Source organism: Bufo gargarizans, chromosome 11, assembly GCF_014858855.1.
Source record: "Bufo gargarizans isolate SCDJY-AF-19 chromosome 11, ASM1485885v1, whole genome shotgun sequence".
Taxonomy (NCBI): domain Eukaryota; kingdom Metazoa; phylum Chordata; class Amphibia; order Anura; family Bufonidae; genus Bufo; species Bufo gargarizans.
In genome coordinates, this window is record NC_058090.1 from 94,750,886 (window position 1) to 94,775,128 (window position 24,243).

The following is a 24,243-nucleotide window of genomic DNA, read 5'->3' on the forward strand; positions in this document are numbered from 1 at the left end:
CGGTCATGCTCTAAGCCCCGTGGATCTCTGCAGCTACAAGCGTTGAGTTAGGCTGGTCATGTTGGCGGCTGAAGTAGTCAGATGTAACGGTCACAGGGTTTACACAACAATTGAAAGCGACTAGCATAGCAAGGATCCAGACGGATCTCAGGTGTAAAATGTGAAGCAGCCCGTGACATGGAGCGTGCCCGGAAGCTTCAAGAAGATGGATGTTCTGGAGACCTTTACCTGTTAAATCAGGTCTCCAAATGTTTCCTCCAATTATGCCTGCTCAATATGGCCTTACTATAGAGTGTGAAAGAGTAATGGGAGATGGCATAGCCGGGGGGGATCAGGATAACGCAGCATGAGCGGCCCTACTTCCGAGGGTACCAACGAGCATGTGATCACATGAAAGTAGTCACTCGTCAGCCTTGTGGACCATCACCACCCCAAAAAGATATTTTCTGACTTTCTGTAGCCACGTCATAAAAAAAAAGGATATTTAAAATAACGTGACGAACTGAAGCAGAGAAAGGTCCCGCAGACACACAGGCCTCACCTTGCACCATGTCATCCTGCCGCTGCAGTGCCGGTCTCATGAGTCGAGCCGCTTCTGGGGGTTTGAAATTTCGAGGATCGCTGAAGTTATGAGCCAGCCCGCCTGCAGTGGCTTGTCGTACCTGGTTAAAGTCATTAAAAGAGGGGCTGCCGTCCCACTGTTTACCTAGGAGACAGAAATATATTCTGGATTAATGAAATATTCGGGATGAGTCCATTCACTCTCTCTAGAGCCGACAAGACTGACAAGAAAGGAAACACAAGAGAGATTTACAGCGCGCAGCCTTGATGGCTGACCTTTATATGGTACAGCGCCATTTTACTGTTCATACATGTAAAGTTCACTCACTTAGTAAATACATTACTCATTACAGAAGCCGTGTTAACCCCAGAACTGCACCCACTGTTCTGCTGGTGCAGTCACCGTGTACATACATTACATGAGGTTGCTTTTACTATAGCCTACAACTACATGTACTTAGCAGTAACATGGTGTCCAAAGCTGGTCATATCTTTAGATTTCCTCAGGTGACTCTTTCAGAAGGTCCAGACACCATACATAATAAGAATAACGTGTCCATGATTCCTGGCTCACAACAACATCAAGAAAACCATCAGATCCTAGTTTCTTTTGCTGTGGGATGACCTCTAAAGGATTGGGCCCTGAAGCATCTAACCCTACTTGGTGCCAGTACTTTTAGGGTCTGAGCCGAGGGCTCCATTTACAGCCTTCTACATCTCGCTCGGCATCAATCACTTATAAAACCAGACTTCAGCTCCTTATCTGCAGTACGTTTCCATCAAACCACCTGTGACACGTTCTGGCTGCAGAGCTTCCACCTACTCACGCTCTGACATCGGTGCATTATACAGCAGAGGCGGATAACTGAATCTTACATTTACAGAAATGTTGTCACCTGATTGATACTGTCAGGAAACAAACCACCGCTTATCAGTGTGGAAGAAGATACGTTCAGTCAAGTCAATGAGCCGGGGCCAGAAGGTATGCACGTCACAAAGAAAGTCCAGGGCTACTAGGCCCATAACCCAGGTTTTCCATACCCTCATTCCAAATGGGAGGCATTGACAAACATGCTGAGTTATTAAGAGGGGTTCCGGGCCAGAAGGTCACATCCACCTCAAGAACCTCATGAGAATTGAAGAGTTAAAACCCCTTAGAGCATCCAGTCTTAAAAATGAGGGGGGCTCCCTTTGGCTTTGGGGGCCATGCAAGCACACACAGAATGAGGATAGTTTAAGTCCCCATTTAAAGCGACCCTCTTATCAAGGTCAGTGTAGCTTACCTGGTGCCCGCAATTCAACCCATGCTCCCTCCGTTCTAATACCTTATCAGATTCCTGTCATGATGGCCACCACCAACATGGACTTACACATACCGAGCACTGTAGGAAACTCCAAAGCTCTCAGATTGACCAGAACCAACGACGTAGGCAGTACCCATTCAAGGGCAGTGGAGGAGGAAGTGGCATGTCTTAGACTTTCCTACAGTGCTCTGCATAAGGATGTCCGAGATGGTGGAGGCCAGCTCGAAAGGAATGTGATGGGATACCAGAACTGAGGGCACCAGGTATGTTGACTATACATTAGACTGGAAGGTTGCCTTAAAAAGAGAGAGCTCTACACCGAAAGGAAAACTCAATTATGAGGAGGTTCTCCAGCCAAGTTCTAAATAAGCTTCTCTAGTTCCTCCCGCTGTCCATGAGGTTCTCTTTCCACCACAGTGCTCACGATTTGTTGTGAGAAGAGGAAATGTGAGAAACTAATGTTGTCAGACCTGCCATTGCACCATGTCTGAAGACTCTCCAGACTAAAGGGGGCTGACGCCAAGATGGTGATTCCCCCTTCCCACAGGGCACTCAGACCAAAACCCTTCTAGAGTCAGAGCAGCAGCAAAATAACAAAACCTACAAAACGAGGCAGTTACCTGAGGACCCTCCGGAATGAGGACCATTAGCTACTTAGGAAAAAAAACATGGCCAAACTTCACCCTGCTGAGATTACAGGGGGTGGTCATCTGGATTTTCAGACTGTCACACGTCAAAGAGGTCCTACTCTGCCTGTGTAAGTGACCGTCTGCCTGTGTATGACAAAAGCATTCTAGCCATGAACTAGAAACCTAAGGATGAACAGACTCCTGTAACCCACCACACTGTAGATGTCCCAGGACGTTGCTGTGGCCCCAAATGTTGTCATGTCACTATTCCTCCTCTGTCCGACTCTATTTGACGATAGTGCAGTTAAGTTTCAAAAATTTACAGCTGCAATTCCAAAACCTCACAAAGGTTTGTGCGTCGGAAAGCCGGTGACATGGGCCCCAATTTCATGTGCTCAGGAGCCGAATTATTTCTGCTCACCTCCCATCTGGACTTGCTGGAAAGTCCCCACACGTTCAGTGTCAGCCAAGAGATGAGCTCACCGCTCAGCTTAACAATGAGAACGTCGATTAACCATTTACTCACAATGACCACACTGCACCGGGGGGGATGGTTCTCATTGAAGCGATCCACAGGCAATGCATCATGGGAACAATATTCAAATTCGCTCGGCTCCAAACGGAAGAAAGCTGAACAGATGGGGGTCTCTGGCTTGGCTGGTATGAGGCAATTTTCTTACAAGTAGCACCCTACAAATAAGACTACATGCACACGACCGCTGTTTTGCGCCGCATCCGAGACACAGTTTTTGCGGCTTGGATGCGGACCCATTCACTTCAATGGGGCTGCAAAAGATCAGTTTTGCGGACAAGAATAGGCAGTTATATTAATGGCTGTCCGTGCCGTTCCGCAGATTGCCATCCGTGTTTTGCGGATACGCAATTTGCGGACAGCAAAACACAACGGTCGTGTGCATGTAGCCTAAATCTTACTGGAGAGTATGAGGGCACAAGACAATGTCATCTGACCTCATCTTCCAAGAAGTAGCTACATTACAGTGGCCATTTCTAGCAGATGATATATTATATAGTCACCAAGGCTCCATAGATGTGACCAGCCCCTGGTGTCCCCTCCAACTCCATGTGGCTCCAAAAGGTTTATATCCGATTCAGTGCATTGTCTGATCTATGACCGGGAAATGATGTGGGCGATACCTGTAAATAATGGCTGGCGTAAAAACCAGAAGGAGGTGCCAGCTACAGTTACAAGGCTGGAGAACCAAACCTACCAGACGTTAGCAGAGAACCTTCGCTGGCAATTACCTGCTATTTCCTCTGCCACATATCTTCACAAGACCCAGGAAATGCCCACATCACCACAGTGCATGTGTGACAGCGGGCACCGCTCATCCGGCCTGTAACGTGCCTCATCCCGCTGCTATCTGGGTGAGTTACAGAGAAGAGACGAGCGGCCGGTGAATAGGAAGATGTTACCCCTGTGGTCTCCTCCTCTTTAGGCTACATGCACACGAACGTTGTTTCCTTCCGTGTCCGTTCCGTTTTTTTGCAGATAGGATGCGGACCCATTTGTTTCAATGGGTCCGCAAAAAATGCAGACAGCACACCATTTTAGGCATTGTTACAAAAACAAAAAAACGGATGGCATATGGATGTAATGTTTTTTTTTTTTTGCAGACCGCAATACACATACGGTCGTGTGCATGTAGCCTTAGGGTTGACCTTTTGTATCCAGAACAACTTTTCGTTCTGTCCTCAGGAAAGGTGGGGCTTGATATTCTGCCAAGTGTAGGGGTCTCTCCGCCAACCCTGTCCAACAAGGTACAAGAATCACTAAGGCAGATACAACTATGGGCAGGCGTCCCGCAGTCTCTTAAGTGGGTACATCAGCTATGGACATATGTATGAATCTAATGCAACTTTACATGGGGGCACCAGGGTAATGTGACAGTACCAGTAATGGCCTATAGAAGCTTTATAAGAATTGTGCCAATCAGAGCCAACCCCCCCCCCCCCCCCTATTATTTCTCTAAACCCTTAATAAAAAGCCCCTCCCCTATATCTCCATCCTTATAGGGCACACATAATGCACACAGCCCCTCCCCCGTCATCTCTCCATCCTTATAGGGCACACATAATGCGTACAGCTCCTCCCCTATAATCTCTCCATCCCTATAGGGCACACATAATGCACACAGCCCCTCCCCTATATCTCCATCCTTATAGGGCACACAGAATGCACACAGCCCCTCCCCTATAATCTCTCCATCCTTATAGGGCACACATAATGCACACAGCTCCTCCCCTATAATCTCTCCATCCTTATAGGGCACACACAATGCACACAGCTCCTCCCCTATAATCTCTCCATCCTTATAGGGCACACATAATGCACACAAGCCCCTCCCCTATCATCTCTCCATCCCTATAGGGCACACACAATGCACACAGCCCCTCCCCTATCATATCTCCATCCTTATAGAGCACACATAATGCACACAGCTCCTCCCCTATCATATCTCCATCCTTATAGAGCACACAGAATGCGCACAGCTCCTCCCCCATCATCTCTCCATCCTTATAGGGCACACATAATGCGCACAGCCCCTCCCCTATAATCTCTCCATCCTTATAGGGCACACATAATGCACACAGCCCCTCCCCTATCATATCTCCATCCTTATAGGGCACGCATAATGTGCACAGCCCCTCCCCCGTCATCTCTCCATCCTTATAGGGCACACAGAATGTGGACTACCCCTTTAATAATGATTTTTCAGTCTGAGTGACCGTGGTGTACTCATGTTCTGTAACGATCACCTAGCGACCACAGGATGTGGAGATGCTGAGGTGACGAGACGTCGGTGGGACAAGCTTTCTGTGTAGCGGAGGTTACACTGCGCCTTATCATAATTATTAATTACAATGTATTAGAAACTGCCGGGTGACTACTCCTACGTCGCTTATAGACGGGATCCATTTATTTTTTGGTAAACATGTGTAGTACCTGGTTGGTAAATGACTACGGCCCAAAAAAAAAAAAACGCTTGGCAATCAGCTGCCTCAGCTTGGCTATCTGCATGGCTGAGGTGGACATCCCCTTTAAGAATGCAGTGACTAATGCAGCATGTGTCACAAGTTCTTATCGTCCAGCAATTATCAGTGTCATTTCAAGAGTCCATAAAGCAGCGACTCCCTGCAGCATCACGTAATACCGCACAAGGGAGCCAGCATCGAACAATCCGGCACAGATCAGAGGTGGTCGCAGAGGTCGGCCGCCAACAATTCTAAGTGATGACATATCCTAGTCATACACCATCACGTAACATTTCAGGATTAACCCCTTAAAGAGATTCTGCCAGAGCAGGAGAAGCTGAGCAGATAAATAGTTTTGTGGGAAAAGATTCAGCAAAACATTGAAATCCCTGCTCTTTTTATGCTCAGGAGTCCAGTGGGCGGTCCTAATCAGCAAGTTACCACCCACTGGACTCCAAAGCATAGAAAGAGAAGGGAATTTAATGGATCTATTATAAAGAACATTTTCCCCAAAAAACATATATCAATCAGCTCAGCTCCTCCTGCCCTGTAAGGTCTCGTCCACGCGTACTGGAATCGCTGTGGGTTTTCTGTCCAGAATACCGGCAAGTGGATGAGATGTGTAGAAGTCTCATCCGCACGCTGCGCAAACTGTCCACGTCGTGACAATTCACTCAGATTTCACAAGAACTGAATGCGGATTTTATATCAGATTACCCACAGATGCGCAGCAAAATCTGCAAGCCATAAAAAATAATACCGCCACTATACTCCGCTGGAGCTTCCAGGCTTCTTTGCGGCTACAGCGCTCACACAGGAGACATCATCGCAATCAATGAACGGTTGCCACCATATCTGACCGCAGATGTGATGTCAGAGACACGTTCCTAGCATTCCTGCAGGACCCTTATCATCCTGGTGCCACGAAGGTGGAGACAAACAGCAGTCAGGAGAAGAGGTCCACGAGGAAGGTGGCCATACCCATGAAGTTATTGCAGGCCGACCATCAAATGTGTTTGGGGAGAGACCGGACTCTCCTCAAAGGCAAATGTTGGGGAACGCAGATCAGGCCGTCACATTTCAGCATATTCCATACGTGTGTTCTCAGGGGACATGAGCCGCAGAGATAGGCGTCTCTCAGCCACATGTGTATGCGGGGAGCTGAGAATAAAAGCAGTCGGACAAATCAGCGTTCAGAGGACACCTATCTGATGTGTAACAGTGTTAGGGTCCATTCACACGTCCGTTGTTTCTTTCCTGATCTGTTCCGTTTTTTGCGGAACAGATCAGGACCAGTTCTGGACCCATTCATTTTCAATGGGTCCTGGAAAAAAAAAAAAAAAAAAAAAAAAAAAAAAAAATTATATAATAATAATAATAAAAAAAAAAAATAAAAAATATCGGACAACACAATGTGTGCTGCCCGTTTCCGTTGTTCCGTTCCGCATGTCCGATTAAATATAAAACTTGTCCTATTCTTTACCGCAAAAATCGGATCCTGGTACAATACAAAGTCAATGGTTCTGCAAAAAACGTATGACATTCGTTTTATGCGGAATCCGTTCCTGGAAATTAAATCCTGCCCACAGAAATCACTTATTCACTTTTGTTTTTTAATTTTTTTTCAAAGAAATCCAAACAACTTTATTTGCTTTGTGAAATTTATACATGTTTCCGTTTTTTTGCGGATCCGCAAAAAACAGATGACATACGGAAACATTTTCAGGAACAACGGATCCGCAAAAAAACTGACCGAAATTCGGGATATAGAAAAATACTGACGTGTGAATGTAGCCTAAAAGTGACATTCATATGAAGCTGCTGAGTTACATCCTGTATTATACTCCAGAGCTGCACTCACTATTCTGCTGGTGGAGTCACTGTGTACATTACATTACTTATCCTGTACTGATCCTGAGTTACATCCTGTATTATACTCCAGAGCCGCACTCACTATTCTGCTGGTGCAGTCACTGTGTACATACATTACTTATCCTGTACTGATCCTGAGTTACATCCTGTATTATACTCCAGAGCTGCACTCACTATTCTGCTGGTGCAGTCACTGTGTACATACATTACTTTTCCTGTACTGATCCAGAATTATAGACTGTATTATACTCCAGAGCTGCACTCACTATTCTGCTGGTGCAGTCACTGTGTACATACATTACTTATCCTGTACTGATCCTGAGTTACAGCCTGTATTATACTCCAGAGCTGCACTCACTATTCTGCTGGTGCAGTCACTGTGTACATACATTACTTATCCTGTACTGATCCTGAGTTACAGCCTGTATTATACTCCAGAGCTGCACTCACTATTCTGCTGGTGCAGTCACTGTGTACATACATTACTTATCCTGTACTGATCCTGAGTCACAGCCTGTATTATACTCCAGAGCTGCACTCACTATTCTGCTGGTGCAGTCACTGTGTACATACATTACTTATCCTGTACTGATCCCGAGTTACATCCTGTATTATACTCCAGAGCTGCACTCACTATTCTGCTGGTGGAGACACTGTGTATATACATTACTTATCCTGTACTGATCCTGAGTTACATCCTGTATTATACCCCAGAGCTGCACTCACTATTCTGCTGGTGCAGTCACTGTGTACATACATTACTTATCCTGTACTGATCCTGAGTTACATCCTGTATTATACTCCAGAGCTGCACTCACTATTCTGCTGGTGGAGACACTGTGTATATACATTACTTATCCTGTACTGATCCTGAGTTACATCCTGTATTATACTCCAGAGCTGCACTCACTATTCTGCTGGTGCACTCACTGTGTACATACATTACTTATCCTGTACTGATCCTGAGTTACATCCTGTATTATACTCCAGAGCTGCACTCACTATTCTGCTGGTGCAGTCACTGTGTACATACATTACTTATCCTGTACTGATCCTGAGTTACATCCTGTATTATACTCCAGAGCTGCACTCACTATTCTGCTGGTGCAGTCACTGTGTACATACATTACTTATCCTGCACTGATCCTCAGTTACATCCTGTATTATACTCCAGAGCTACACTCACTATTCTGCTGGTGCAGTCACTGTGTACATACATTACTTATCCTGCACTGATCCTCAGTTACATCCTGTATTATACTCCAGAGCTGCACTCACTATTCTGCTGGTGCAGTCACTGTGTACATACATTATATTTCTTGTCCTGTACTGATCCTACTGTAGCTGCATTCACAATTCAGAGCAGAAATCCCCCTGCCCTCCCTGTGTGTTCAGTATCTGCACTGAGGTGATGTCAGTACACCAGGTGTTGTACTCCCAGACTCCGGAACGACAAGCCTTCCTAATAATACAGTAGTAGGTGCCCCATTTCTATTAGTAGAACGGCCATCTACAAACCTGGACATTGACAAATATGGCGGCCACCGGCTGGTGGCTCAGTCACTGGTCATGTGACACAAACAGGTTTTTTGCCCGGCTACCTTCATGATGACATTTATATCTATATAAAAAAAAAATATGTGGCACCCAGATTTACAGCTCTGCCAGGGTTGCCACCCAACTTTCCTGGAATACTGAATGACCGTTCTCAGTAGGCAGAAGAAAGGGCGCTGGAGATCTGCAACTGGCGGGCAGAGGGGCGCTCCACTCTCTCGACACGCCTGTTTCAGTAAATACTGGTATTCCCAATAGAAACAAAACAATCCGGCAACTACTTTTCTTAGATCCTCTGTTGTTCCTCCTGGAAATTACAAATAGTTTCTTACCTGGGTTAGAGCAGTTGGGTGAATGCCCCTACACCCTTACATTATCCAATCAGAATGTGTAGATCCATCACAGACACCCCCGCCCCAACCGGCAGCACCCAGTGTTTTTTACATTTCCAGGAGGAATAACAGAGGGACTCAGAGATTCTTCGGGATGGTAATTTCATGGGGAATATGATTACTGGGAGATGTAACGTCGGCCATGGCAGTTGTCACCCAGCCCAAACTCACCTTCCAGGAGATCTCCGGGCAGTCCAGGCTCCGCCCAGCCGAGGGCATGAAATCTGACAGGACGAGATCCGTGTCCCCAGGTCACGTGATCATGAAGTCCCCGGTCACAGGTCAAAGTCTGGCTCCCCAGACGAGCGCTGCAGGAATGCACAACAGCGTGTCGCCACACACCCGGCACAGACGAGCGAGGCCTGCGATATAAATAACCGGCGCTCTCGTCTGGACGAGGACGCTCTCTGCTTTCCCTTTGTTCACAGTTCGCACAAAAGGCGACGAGTGACCCAGCCCCCCCCCCCCCACTCCAACGACCAGAAGGGGGGCATTGTTCTAACTCCTACAGGTGCTGCCGTCCACAACACGGCCACTTAAAGGGGCGCCGCATCCAAAAACACTTATCTGAGCCGAGGCATCTATTGTCCCCTGGTACCTAATACATAAACATAAAAAAACCAACAGCGCCACTCCTGTACAATGGCAATGTCTGGTACTGCAGCATTTATTTATTTTTCTAATCTCAATTATTTAACCCTTCGACGTAAGCATGGGATTAACGAGATGAGCTCTGTGGAGTGCGATGATATACATTGGGGGGACGGGGACGAACACTACATTTCTGCCGGTGTAATATCTACAGGACTTTGCCTCCCCTCCCCCGCCCACTTAGCCTACGGACCTCCTTACAGAATGGATACGGCTGGAGAAGTCAGTGAACCTTTGGAGGTGCTCGATTAGACAATCGCATAAAGAGCGATTCCATAAGGCTGCATTTCACAAGAAGAATGTGTTGGCACGGTGCAGGAGGACAACCCTCTGCGACTGCAGGCCTGGCAGTGCCCTACCACCCGAGGGAACATACTGGATTCCTCGGAGGTGGGGCGGCACTAAAGCCCCCCCATAGTGCGGCACATGACTCTGCAGCCACCTACCCCTCAGTGAAGAATGTCAGGAGGTGCACCCCCCACGTTTTCTACAACGGGCCGGGCCCACCAGGCAGACAAATAAATGCCTGTTCTTGGGCATATCTTAAGCAAGCACATGACGGCTATTGTACTGGGCACGGACCACGCAGCGGCCACCATGCTGATGAGCTCCAGTGATAAGGGTAAACAGCCGACACTTAAAGGGGAGCCTATAAATAATACTTATATTCCAAAGGAAGCATCAATTCTGGAGCAACTGTGATGTTACTCTGTTATTCCTCCTGGAAATGTAGGCTTAGCTGGTTAGCTTTTCCCTCCGATACTGACAATTCTGGTGTTGTGACGCCCCCACCCCAAACTTGTAGCATCCAGCTGTAAGTTTCATCCTACATTTCCAGGAGGAATAACAGAGGAACACCACAATGCTATTGGTATTACATGGGGAGCACGTGTGCAGACTAAACCGGACGTGACAGGTATAAGGTGGACATAGGAGCAGACAGGATTGTCTAGACTGGGTCCACTGTAGCGAACCCTCAGCTGTGCAGAATCTGATCCATTCACATTGAGCCTAGTGGTGATGATTTTTTTTCATCATTCACCATCTTGTATTTTTCATCTCCCCATGTGAAACACTTCCACATTGCAGCCCCAGACCGTGGGTGGGCAGCGCGCTGTGCCAACATGGGGGCGCTCTTCCACAGTACCCCTGGTCTCCGCATGGACACATTCCTTTTGAATGGTAGCAGCAGAGAACATAGACTGTGCCAAAAGGGTGAATATGAAGTTTTATTCTGTCAGATTCTGCTCTGTCATGTGCCCAGGAGGCGGAGCTTCACTGTTTAATGTTTCGGCTCGGAGCTTCAGAGCCCCTCCCCCTCCGAGTGGTGACTGTAGTGTCTCCTGGTTGGATGCTACAGCTGTCGCTCAAAGCAGAGGGCGGGGCTGTAAAGCATCTGAGTGAAGCTCCACCTACTGGGCACTTAAAAGAGCACAATCTGGCAGAATAAAAGATAATATTCTCACTACTCCTGATGAGTATTTGTGCTGCTCTCTCCTCCCCTTACCTGGTGCTGTCAGCAGCTTAGCATGGTCAGAACTGCTGATGGGCTATAGATATTAAATGACCTATCCTCCTCTGATACCCCCACAATCAGCTGTTTTAGGCTGCCATGGGGCCCGAAGCTATATAGTGTGGGATCCTTTTGCTCCTGCTTCCTACACAGCAGCCCAAAACCGCTGATCTGAGGGGGTGCCCGATCAGAGCCCACAAATCTGATACTGATGACCTATCCAGAGGACAGGCCATCAATATCTGAAGCCCGGAGAACCCCTTTAACTTTAGGTCACCTACTGATACAGCATGGCTATTGATGGAGGATAATGTGATCAGATGTTTCCATAAACAAGGGGGAAGGGGGGGGGGGGGGGACATCGCGGCTGAAGCTGTAATATATGTTTACAAACAAGAATGTTTCCCTTCACTGACAGCAAACACAGATCTTGAATACTGGAAAGAGTTGAAACACAATTTTATTTTCATCGTATATAAAATGGAACTCCCCTTTAAGAGATCTGTGGTATGTGGGGGACTGAAGATGGAGAAGACGCTGGGCACTACCCCCGGGAGCTGCACGTCTGGCTGCCGGCAGCAGGGACACCCCCTCCACCGGGACTCCTGACAATCCGGAAAGTGTGGCCACAGGGGGGCGCCCCTAGCAGCACGCCAAGAGGTTGTGAAATTGTTGTTAGGTATCTTATTACTGCATTAGGAGAGGATGGAGTTACCCGTCTCCTGCCAGATCAGCAGCTGCGCCCCATGTCCCCATGACAACACTTCCGACCCCGAGGCCTCAAAGAACTGGAAACCAGCTGTCACTGTTACAGCACAGGTAGCAAAGCAGATTACATCCGATTGGCTGTTGTGTGGCGCAGGAAGTGTTGTCATGGGGGCGCCTGCACAGGAGGTGGCCTGCCAGAAAGTTACTGCATCCCTGGGTACCAGGCTTTATACCACCAGGGTGTGGGGCTCCGTCCAAGCTCTCACATCACCCCCAACCACTAGCGGGCATGGACTGAATATTTTGCTAAAGTTGCAGGTGGGTGCAACACATTCAGTGCACACTATATACAGATGCAGGGCGTAACCCCCCCAGCCAATGAGAAGTGTCAGACAGGTCCATGTGGTGGTCCTCCTGAAAAGAAAGGAAAGGGGGCTTCCTACCTGAACCCCCTCCTCAGGGGTCAGTCCTGGTAGCAGATGGTGGCGTTCACCATTGTCCTGCTCCACAATTAGCCCCCCCCCCAATCATTCACACATGAATAGGCAAATTTCATCCCTATTCATGTCGGGGAGGGGGCTGGTAAATCAGCTTAGCCGGCCAGTGACCACAACTGGCCCTGCCCGCGGCATATGGCGCGCTGCTCTAAGAGTAATACGCCGCACACACGTGCTGGACGCCGCACAGATGTACTTAACCCTTTGTGCCGCTGTGGGTCGGCTGAGGCTAGACAGCGGATGTCACCGCCCGGCAATGGAGGGGGAACTTCTCGAGCAGGATAAGATGTCATGTTTATGGATCACAACGACCCCCAAAATCCCAGCACTGGGGGGCCGTCAGGTGACTACTCTCAGCCAATCAGTGCTGCTTTGCTTTACACCCCCCTAAAATAGGAGCCCCTTCAATGTTTAGGACGTGTACACGGCATGAATCTGTGTGCTGGGACCCCCGCTGATCAGGAGAATTAAGGGGCCGGCGAACGACTGCAGTGGGACCACCCCGTTTAACAGTCGGGGGTCCCAGCTTCTGCCCCCTCCCCCTCCCTCAGTGACCTGCAATAATGAAAAGTTCTGCAGCTTTTGAACAGCCTTTGTGTTTGTTGAGCTCTCTGCTTGCTGTCAGTGAACAGGGGGAAGGGGGGCTTCCTTTTTACATCTAGACCCCTACAAGACGACGACTACTCACACAGCGGAGGACTTCCTTCAGCTCCTGAATGGCAATGATGCACCCCAACATTACTGCTCGGGACTCAGGAAAGCTGGGTGACAAACCCCGAGCAGAAATATTCATTTGTTAATTTTATCATTTCCGAATTTTTTGGGTAAAAAGTTGCAAGCGAATAGGAATGTGGAGAAAGGTCGCCCCCCCCCCGATCTATGATATCACAGGCTGAGTATGAGGAGCTCAGCAGATTGTCTCAAGCCCATGGCATTTCTGCGCTCACCCCCCTGCGCAGACACTGAGCATCATGGGAGATGCATGGCCAACGCTAGCATGGCTGGGAGTTGTAGTCCCATAGCGGACACTTGGAGGTTTTATCTGCTTCTGGGAAAGCTGGGTGACAATCGTGTGAGTATTAAATGTACAAGCCTACAGGGGTCGTCACCCAGCTTTCCCAGACTCCTGCATGGACAGTCGCCTCCAGTCTGTGTCGCTAGGCAGGCTTGACGTCCAGCAGTATGGGAAAGCTGGGTGAAATCCAATATGGCCGCCATTGGGGCGTCACCCATCTTTCCTAGGTACACCGGGCGATGGTGGGTGGACTTGCTGCATTAATAGGCCGGCACCTGGGAAAGCTGGGTGATGACCCCGGACATGTGGGCCAGAACTGATGTAATGTGGAAAGTTACAGTAATCAGAGGACACGCCGGGTGTTGGCGGCACATTGCATCATGGCGGGCGTGTGCCCGCAGCTGGACACCAGGCCGCTGGATGTAATGTCCTAGCCAACATGGCACAGGAGGGCATCACCCAGCTTTCCCTCTGAGACCAGGAGGCGGCTGAACAGAATCTGAAGCGACTCCCAAACCGCTGTGCCCTCCTCTGCCAATCAGGAGCCCAGAAAAGCTGACAACCCTTGTGGCGACTGTTACAGCAGCCGTGTTGGTTGTCACCCAGCTTTTCAAGAGGCCAACAAAGAACAGGTGATTAAGCGCCCCCTTCAGTAGGTGAATCCTTCTAATATACTAGGTGTTTCACGATCTCTGCTTGCTGTCAGGGAACGCAGACTGAAAAGTGTAGACTTCTCACAGCTAAGGAGACTGTCTCCTGTCCTGTGGATTTGTTACAGTGTGTCAGTGTGGGGTCCGGAGTGGATACAAGTGTAACAGAACCTCAGCTGTTGGAAATATTAGGCCTTAACAGGCTTTGGAAACACTCCCAGCAAGCAGAGATCTTGGAAACAGTGTGGAATCGCAGCATAAGTATATTAGAAAGCTGCAGAGCGTTGACCGCCTTACATGGGACTGCTAGCGTCACAGCGACCTGTCCTGGATCCGCAGCTCTGTCGGCCTGCGGCGGTTCTGGTCTGAAAACTGAGCGTTCAGCATTCCCCATGGCGGCTGCTCACTGTGCGGACGGGGGGGGGGGGGGGGCTCCCAGTACACGTGCTGGGCAGACGCTACATCCTCTACCCCAACACTATAGGGGGATTACACGCTGCTCATCCTGAGCTTCCTGGTTCATTACGCTAAGGCTACATTCACACGTCAGTATTTTCCTATATCCCGATTTTCGGTCCGTTTTTTGCGGATCCGTTGTTCCTGAAAATGTTTCTGTATGTCATCCGTTTTTTGCGGATCCGTTGACTTTGTATTGTACCAGGATCCGAATTTTGCGGACAAGAATAGGACATGATTTATATTACTTTATGTATAAAGTTCAATAATCAAATAAAGTTGTTTGGATTTCTTTGAAAAAAAATGGAATAAAAAAAAAAAAAAAAAATTGTTGTGTTTCCAGGAACGGATTCCGCATAAAACGGATGACATACGGAATGACATCCGAATGTCTTCCGTTTTTTGCGGATCCGTTGACTTTGTATTGTACCAGGATCCGAATTTTGCGGACAAGAATAGGACATGTTTTATATTTAAACGGACATGCGGAACGGAACAACGGAAACGGACAGCACACATTGTGCTGTCCGATTTTTTTTCCAGGACCTATTAAAAATGAATGGGTCCAGATCTGGTCCGGATCTGTTCCGCAAAAAACGGAACAGATCAGGAAAGAAAAAACGGACGTGTGAATGGACCCTAAAAGCGAGGCAATCTAGTGAGGTGTGAAATGTGATGGAAGCGGCACAGAGTTAAGCTACATGTACACGAACGGATGTGGTTCTACAAAAAAAAAAAAAAAAACGGATGACGTCCGTATGGCGTTTTTTAAAATTGTAACAATGCCTAAAACGGACAAGAATAGGACTCTGTTTTTTTTGTGGAGCACGGACATGCGGATAGTACACGGTGTGCTGTCCGTTGAAATGAATGGGTCCGCATCGTATCCGCAAAAAAAAAACGGAACGGACACGGAAACAAAATATGTTCATGTGCTCGTAGCCTTAAAGGGACTGCTCCGGAGGATTGTGCGGGGATAGTGAGGAGATCAGTGGGGGGGGGAGCTCTCGCGGTACTTGTGATGATCCAGTCACTCCGGGGCAGACGGTGAGAGATCCGGGGCCAGGACACAAATAGCAGATTATAAATAGATCCCTGGATGTGTTGATCACCCGCCAACGCTCGGCGACACCTCGTGTCTATGTCATGGAGCGGAGCTTATCTCACTGGATGACCCTGCGCTGCATCCGCTGCACCCCCATCGTTTAAAAACTCTGAGGGTCATCCCAAAAAACTAGTAATATTATGCTGCCATCTGCGCCTGGGACAGCTGGGTGACAACCAAGATGGCCGCCGCCGCCACCACCACCATGGGATCGGCCGGTTGCAAAGTCGCAGACGTATCCAGACAAGCCTGCGAGAGCTGTAGGTAGCGGCCACAAACATGGGCACCTCACCCACAAGCTCCCGGGCAGCGTCACGTGCCCTCCGAGGGAACACTTTCCACAAACAGCGCCACCCCCGTCCACTGGCTGTGTCAGGTACTGCAGCCCGTCTTCATTCAAGAGGAAGGAATCTAGAAGACGACAGCACACACCTGTGTGGTTACCGGCGCTGGAGGAGACGTCCATGTGGACAGCAGTAAAGAAGAGAGGAGCAGCCAAGATGTCTGCCATAAAGTGAGATAAGACAGGAGCAGGAAGAGGTGCGGCCGGGAGGATCCACCGTGGCATGGCTGGGTCACCTGCTCTGCCCGCACGTCCAGGGCAACGACGAGACTCCCCATACCCAGCTATCAGACTCTACCTCAACCACAATGTCACTTCTAGGGGAGGGAACAGCATGAAGTGCAATTCCCCAACACAGTCAGCGCTGTACTAGGGAAACGCATATAGTGCAATTCCCCAACACAGTCAGCGCTGTACTAGGGAAACGCATATAGTGCAATTCCCCAACACAGTCAGCGCTGTACTAGGGAAACGCATATAGTGCAATTCGCCAACACAGTCAGCGCTGTACTAGGGAAACGCATATAGTGCAATTCCCCAACACAGTCAGCGCTGTACTAGGGAAACGCATATAGTGCAATTCCCCAACACAGTCAGCGCTGTACCAGGGAAACGCATATAGTGCAATTCCCCAACACAGTCAGCGCTGTACCAGGGAAACGCATATAGTGCAATTCCCCAACACAGTCAGCGCTGTACCAGGGAAACGCATATAGTGCAATTCCCCAACACAGTCAGCGCTGTACTAGGGAAACGCATATAGTGCAATTCCCCAACACAGTCAGCGCTGTACTAGGGAAACGCATATAGTGCAATTCCCCAACACAGTCAGCGCTGTACTAGGGAAACGCATATAGTGCAATTCCCCAACACAGTCAGCGCTGTACTAGGGAAACGCATATAGTGCAATTCCCCAACACAGTCAGCGCTGTACTAGGGAAACGCATATAGTGCAATTCCCCAACACAGTCAGCGCTGTACTAGGGAAACGCATATAGTGCAATTCCCCAACACAGTCAGCGCTGTACTAGGGAAACGCATATAGTGCAATTCCCCAACACAGTCAGCGCTGTACTAGGGAAACGCATATAGTGCAATTCCCCAACACAGTCAGCGCTGTACTAGGGAAACGCATATAGTGCAATTCCCCAACACAGTCAGCGCTGTACTAGGGAAATGCATATAGTGCAATTCCCCAACACAGTCAGCGCTGTACTAGGGAAACGCATATAGTGCAATTCCCCAACACAGTCAGCGCTGTACTAGGGAAACGCATATAGTGCAATTCCCCAACACAGTCAGCGCTGTACTCGGGAAACGCATATAGTGCAATTCCCCAACACAGTCAGCGCTGTACTAGGGAAATGCATATAGTGCAATTCCCCAACACAGTCAGCGCTGTACTAGGGAAATGCATATAGTGCAATTCCCCAACACAGTCAGCGCTGTACTAGGTTAACGCATATAGTGCAATTCCCCAACACAGTCAGCGCTGTACTAGGGAAACGCATATAGTGCAATTCTCCAACACAGTCAGTGCTGTACTAGGTTAACGCATATAGTGCAATTCTCCAACACAGTCAGCGCTGTACTAGGGAAACGCATATAGTGCAATTCCCCAATACAGTCAGTGCTGTACTAGGTTAACGCATATAGTGCAATTCCCCAACACAGTCAGCGCTGTACTAGGGAAACGCATATAGTGCAATTCTCCAACACAGTCAGCGCTGTACTAGGGAAACGCATATAGTGCAATTCTCCAACACAGTCAGCGCTGTACTAGGGAAACGCATATAGTGCAATTCCCCAACACAGTCAGCGCTGTACTAGGGAAACGCATATAGTGCAATTCCCCAATGTACAGTCAGCGCTGTACTAGGGAAACGCATATAGTGCAATTCCCCAACACAGTCAGCGCTGTACTAGAGAAATGCATATAGTGCAATTCCCCAACACAGTCAGCGCTGTACTAGGGAAACGCATATAGTGCAATTCCCCAATACAGTCAGCGCTGTACTAGGGAAACGCATATAGTGCAATTCCCCAATACAGTCAGCGCTGTACTAGGGAAACGCATATAGTGCAATTCCCCAACACAGTCAGCGCTGTACTAGGGAAACGCATATAGTGCAATTCCCCAACACAGTCAGCGCTGTACTAGGGAAACGCATATAGTGCAATTCCCCAATGCACAGTCAGCGCTGTACTAGGGAAACGCATATAGTGCAATTCCCCAACACAGTCAGCGCTGTACTAGGGAAACGCATATAGTGCAATTCCCCAATACAGTCAGCGCTGTACTAGGGAAACGCATATAGTGCAATTCCCCAACACAATCAGCGCTGTACTAGGGAAACGCATATAGTGCAATTCCCCAACACAGTCAGCGCTGTACTAGGGAAACGCATATAGTGCAATTCCCCAACACAGTCAGCGCTGTACTCGGGAAACGCATATAGTGCAATTCCCCAATACAGTCAGCGCTGTACCAGGGAAACGCATATAGTGCAATTTCCTGACATTTGAAAGCTCCAGATTACCATAGTGGCAATTCCCTAATGTAGATTATCTGTATGAGAGGCATTGATCCTCTCCTTATGGAAATGCATCATTAGCAATTGCTATACATAGACTGATAGTACAATTACGAGTGGAGGCGATGGTCCACTGACATTGGGGAATTGCATAAATAACAATTCCACACTGGAGACTAAAGATCCTCCGCTTACAGATGAAAGGGATAGATGGTTAAACGTGTGATTACAGAGAGTCTAACGGATAGATACTTGGGGGACCCCCAGTGGGACCACCGCTCTATTCACTTCTATGGGACTGATGGAGGAAGCCGAGTGCGGTTCTCTCATAGAAGTCAATGGAGTGGTGGTCACACAGGCGCCATGCTGTTGCAGTCAGACAGCGGGACTCGGAGACCCCGTTCTCGTGATCGCTGAACGCCCCAGCGACCACATTTATGGGAAAACCCCTTTAAAGTAACAATTCCTTGAAAGATTCCATTCACTGCATCCAGCATAAGACAGCAAGCACTGGCTGCCATAACCCGGTCAGAACGGTTGTGGATCTGGATGCCGAAATGTTGGGCGGTTGCTATTTAGGCAGTTACATAACCTCATCCTCCTCGTCGTGATTCACTATTGACACCACCCGGGCACGAGATTTATTACCCCAGTGATCACTGTTATTACCCTCCGCATACCACATAACCCCTCCCATCACCAAGGACCCGTGTGACCCCCGACACTGCCCGATGAGAGTCATACTCCGCAACGCCACCAGACACGGACCAGCACTGTCCGCAGCCTTTTCAGTTTGATGTCAACAGCTTCATATCTACAACCTTGTGTATCAATTCCTCACAATTTTCAAAATGACTGCTTGCTGACAGTGAACGGAAACACCCTTCACAATCTTTATGTCCCGATATCCAACTGAGACAGGTGTGACTCTTGTAAGGAACACAATCAGGGCAGGCTTTCTGCTTCTGGGTGAACGCTTCCATTCACCGTCAGGACGCAGAGATCTGGTAAAGACCATAAAGTGGCTCCATTGATAAACTGGAAACTTCCTTAACGCTTCCTTACTCGCCCCTCCGCGGGACTGTACACCCCACGCCCGCTGAATCACCCAGAAATTCTCTCATCGCTGAGATATGTCAGGAAAACCAAGTGTGCCCGACGCCCAGAAGAAACCTCAGGGACGGAGATAAGTCAGACGCAGAGGAATGCCAACAGTCTCTGCCCTCCAGGGGGGTGGTGTACAGAAGGGCGGCAGACACTGAGCGGAGTAACAGAAGAATGCACATTTACCTTTATGGTTACAATTGTCCTATGAGGCGCAGGAGCTTAATGGTTGCAGTACATTCTAGGGGCACTACCTGCTCCTGGTAATGCAGAATCAGGTCATGCCAGGGGCCTCAGGGCAGCCATCGCCAACCTCTGATAGACCATGGGTCAGGGTCCAGCACCGCCACCTTGTTTGACAGCCCAGCCGCCTGCTCCTGCGGTTAGCCCTTCCCAGCCCTCTACTCCAGCGCCAACTATTACTAAGGTCACCTCCGGCTGCTTCCAGTGACGTTCTCCTGGCTTTCCTAAGACCTGGCTGCTTCCAGGTCACTCACTCCATCCCACCAGCTCTCCACCAATGGGCAGGCCAACCGGACTGGCCAGACTCGGCCCCTTGTGCCGGGGACCACAGCCCACCGCTCCGAGCTACCCAGGAGGTAAGGGCCCACAATCACTACATAATATTACATGTGGGCACAGGGCAATAACAAAGGCATAAAGCAGTCTCTTGACGTGACAGTCCACCAGTGTGTGGTTAAAAGCATAGCTGTGTCCTTCCAGAAACAGCGCCACGCCTGCTCATGGGTTGTGCCTGGTATTGTAGCTTCGCTCTAGAGGCTTAGCTGCAATACCACATGCCACCCATGGACTGGTGTGGCGCTGTCCTTAGAGAAAAGCAGCCTTGTTTTCCTGACCCTTGGAGCATGACGCCTACCCCCACTGGACTGTGCCCCCAGTCACCTGTATACACAAAACGGAAGGAGACTATTTACAAATGCAGTGTAGTCTAGTCTGTGGATGCTGGGGGCAGTAGTTGCACCACTACTATTGTGACTTGTGAATAAGGTGCCAACGTTGCCCTGCCGGTCACCAGCCCCTTACACAGACAGGAGGCGCCGACAACTGCCTGGCACATGTTCCTGGATTACAGGTGGCACCGGACACAGCTCTGCCAGCCGTGCAAATGAAGCAAACAACCTAAAACAAACAGCAATACAAACCCATGACGTGAAGACCAAGCCGTGCCCTCCCCTGCAGATGCCCGGGCACGTCACAAATGAGGGCATCAGAGGTAACCATCGTGTGGAAGCTGGTATCACCCCTACATACACTATTTAGAGGTCACCACCCAAACGGTGCTTCACCGAACCGGGGCAAGGGAAACCCACTGTGTAAAGTCCCCACCCCATACAATACAGGTGCCACCACATGCAGGGAGGGCAACACAGGAGACGTATACAGAACGCCGTCATTCAACCAGTGCAATGCCAACCTGGATGCCACCAACAAAAGGTGTGCTGCCATCAAAAGTGACCCCACAACATGAGATCAGATCGCAACTGGCTTTCTGCCAAAGACCCTCTCCTCAAGCAGACAGTGCGCCCAGTTTACCTGGCTGCCAACAGGACCCCAACACTCAACCTACGTAAGAGTCTCCCAACACTGGATGCCACCTACTAGCAGGTACAATGCCACAAAGTCTGGTCAGTCGCCCAGGGGGCCACCAATGTGTGACCTGGACGTCACTATAATGCCCATGTCACACCTGAGGTAAGAGAGCCCAGTCTGGTGTCACCCCCCCCAGCCTGGTGTCACCACTGCCACCCCCACAGCCTGGTGTCACCACCTGAAGGCCCCCTCCAGAACCCAGAAACTTCTCGCCGTCAGCAGCGCCCCCTCCCGGCGGGGCAGCACTCACCCTTTGACGTCATGTCGTCCCCGGTGTCACAGTCTCTGTGCTGGGAACTGCTCCACGCTTAATCCAGGCCAGAGCCGGCCACTTGAGTACGGTGGTGGCCCCAGTGAAGCATGTCCTTTCCCGGCCACCTCAGGCCGAGGCGCAGCGCTCATCTCCCGGAGCTTCCCCCTGCTCCCCGGGATTCCTCTCACTTCAGCCCCGGGATTCTCACAATCCGCACTCCCGGAGCTCCGCTGCTCGGCTCAATATCCAACTACTCAGCGCACGGCATGACGGGACCTGTAGTCTGCACCTCAGACACTCGGCCCACGTGACCCGCGCCGGAGCCACGCCCCTGACACTTGTTCGCGTCGTCCCGCACATTCTGCGGTCACCGCCAGGCTGAGGTACTCCTGCTATCAGTGCACCAGCCTCCCCTACCGGCAGCCCAGAGAACTACAAGCTCTATAGAAAGAGCTCTTAATAATGACTACAACTCTCATTATTCCAATGCTCTTTGGTAGGGTTTATAAGTAAATCCCAAGCAGCACTGGAGATGTGTTTTTTCCTATGGGACCAGTCATTACTAAACGTGATCATTTTTACTAGAATGTAGACTTCCCCTTTAAGAACAAGTAGGACATTATGGCTGCTTGTCATCACTCCATTTAAAGGGATTGTCCCTATTAGGCAGGTGCGGGGGATTGGGTCCACAGTTAGATCCTCAGCGTGTCAGGTGTGAAGACCAAAGAGCGTCTCTTTCTCTGGAGGACCTGTCCTGTCCTGCACAGACAATCCATTAATCCAATTGGGTGCTGTGTAATCCCTCATCCCCCCACTGGAGGCGCTGCAGAGAAACTGAGCACTCGCTGCCGAATTTCCCCACAGCTGAAGGTCCCAACATGGGGCAGACTTTATGGTCATTTTTTATATATTTTTGTGTGAAGTGACCTTTCGATGAAGTAGGGGTTTCTCAAAGTGGAGCGTCCCTTTAAGTGTAACTCCTTTTCATGTTATGGTCAGGGCCACTGGAGACGATGTGTGCGTTGGAGGGTCGTCTTGGACGGTAGACACACGTAGCAGTGCCGGCTGCGTTTTTCTTGCTGGACTTTGAGATGTGTAGGTGATGTTGAAGCAGAGGCAGTGCTGGCACGACCGCCGCTACCTCTTCCAGCAGCTGATCACTGGAGGTGCCAGGAGTTGGACCCTCACCCATCTGATACTGATGACCTACTGTATCCTCAGGATAGGCCATCAGTATCTTTGCACTGCACAACCCCTTTAAGAGTCACATCCCTGGAGCTGTAAAACAGCCATTTACCTCTGGTGGTCTAGGCTTGTGAAGTGGTTAGCAAAGGTATTCCTGTCTGTCTAGAAAATGACCGTGTTAAATACCTCACAGTTCAATTTACTGACAAGGTTAAAGGGGTTGTCCAGGTTCAGAGCTGAACCTGGACATCCCTCCATTTTCACCCCGGCAGCCCCCCTGACATGAGCATCGGAGCAGTTCATGCTCCGATGTTCTCCTTTGCCCTGCGCTAAATCGCGCAGGGCAAAGGCATTTTTCTGAGTTCCGGTGACGTACCGGGCTCTCTATGGGGCTGACAGGCAGCCCGGTGACGTCACCAGCACTGATGGGCGGGATTTGGCTCTGCCCTAGCCAGTAAAACGGCTAGGGCAGAGCTAAAGCCCGCCCCTCAGAGCCGGTGACGTCACCGAACACACCGCTGGGCGGAAGTTACCGCCCGGCAGTGTGTTATTGAAAACACAAGAGCCTGTGCCCTGCGCGATCTAGCGCAGGGCACTGGAGCGCTCATGCTCCGATGCCAGGCTCAGGGGGGCTGCCGGGGTGAAAATAAGGGTATGTCCGGGTTCAGCTCTGAACCCGGACAACCCCTTTAATGTTAATTCCTGGAGATTTAGAGTGGAGAAAGGGTTAATCCCTGACGATGCAGTAAAGTGGTTAATGCCAACATCCCTGGTGGTCTAGGGGAGTGAAAGGGTCAATGCCAGCATTCCTTATATCTATATCAACACTCCTCATGATCTAGGGAGATTAAGGAGTTAACAGTTAAAACCCTGGTAGTAAATTTCAACATCCTTGGTCAATATCCATATCCCTTATTAGCACCCCTGGTGGTCTAAGAGAATGAGGAGGTTAATGGTTAAAACGCTGGTGGTTATTGCCAACATCCCTGGTGGTCTTGGGGATAAAGAGGTTACTGCATAAATCCCTTGATGGTCTAGGGCAGTGAAGTGAGATATTGTAAAATTTCTGGTGGTCTAGGGCAGTGAAAGTGTCGTAGCTGTACAGTCCTATCTATGATCTGCGAGGAAACGGCATCCAGTTACAGCCAGGAGCACTCTGGAGAGGCAAGTAACTACTGGACCCCAGGTGTGCAACATAAACCCTTCCACAACCCTCCACTCGTGGTGTTAAAGTTGACTGCCCCAGACCACAGGAATCCTTCACTGCCCTAGACCACTAGAGATACAAACAGTACCCCTTCACAGTCCTAGA

At 49.5% G+C, this 24,243-nt stretch overlaps 1 protein-coding gene across 2 annotated transcripts in view; it reads right to left on the bottom strand.

Annotated features, from left to right (window-relative positions):
* Positions 1-22,025, bottom strand: part of OTUD7B (OTU deubiquitinase 7B) — a 45,849-nt gene extending 23,824 nt beyond the window's left edge. The window contains exons 1-2 of one of the 2 annotated variants that reach the window (XM_044271657.1): positions 21,744-22,025; positions 542-706 (exon numbers count right to left, since the gene is read on the bottom strand). In XM_044271657.1, the coding sequence (XP_044127592.1) occupies positions 542-706; positions 21,744-21,756 (178 nt within the window). In that variant the 5' untranslated portion in view covers positions 21,757-22,025. Of the gene's footprint in view, positions 1-541; positions 707-3,757; positions 3,894-21,743 lie in introns of those variants that run through there. The other variant, XM_044271658.1, reaches the window with a different exon arrangement.
* Positions 22,026-24,243: the final 2,218 nt, after the last annotated feature.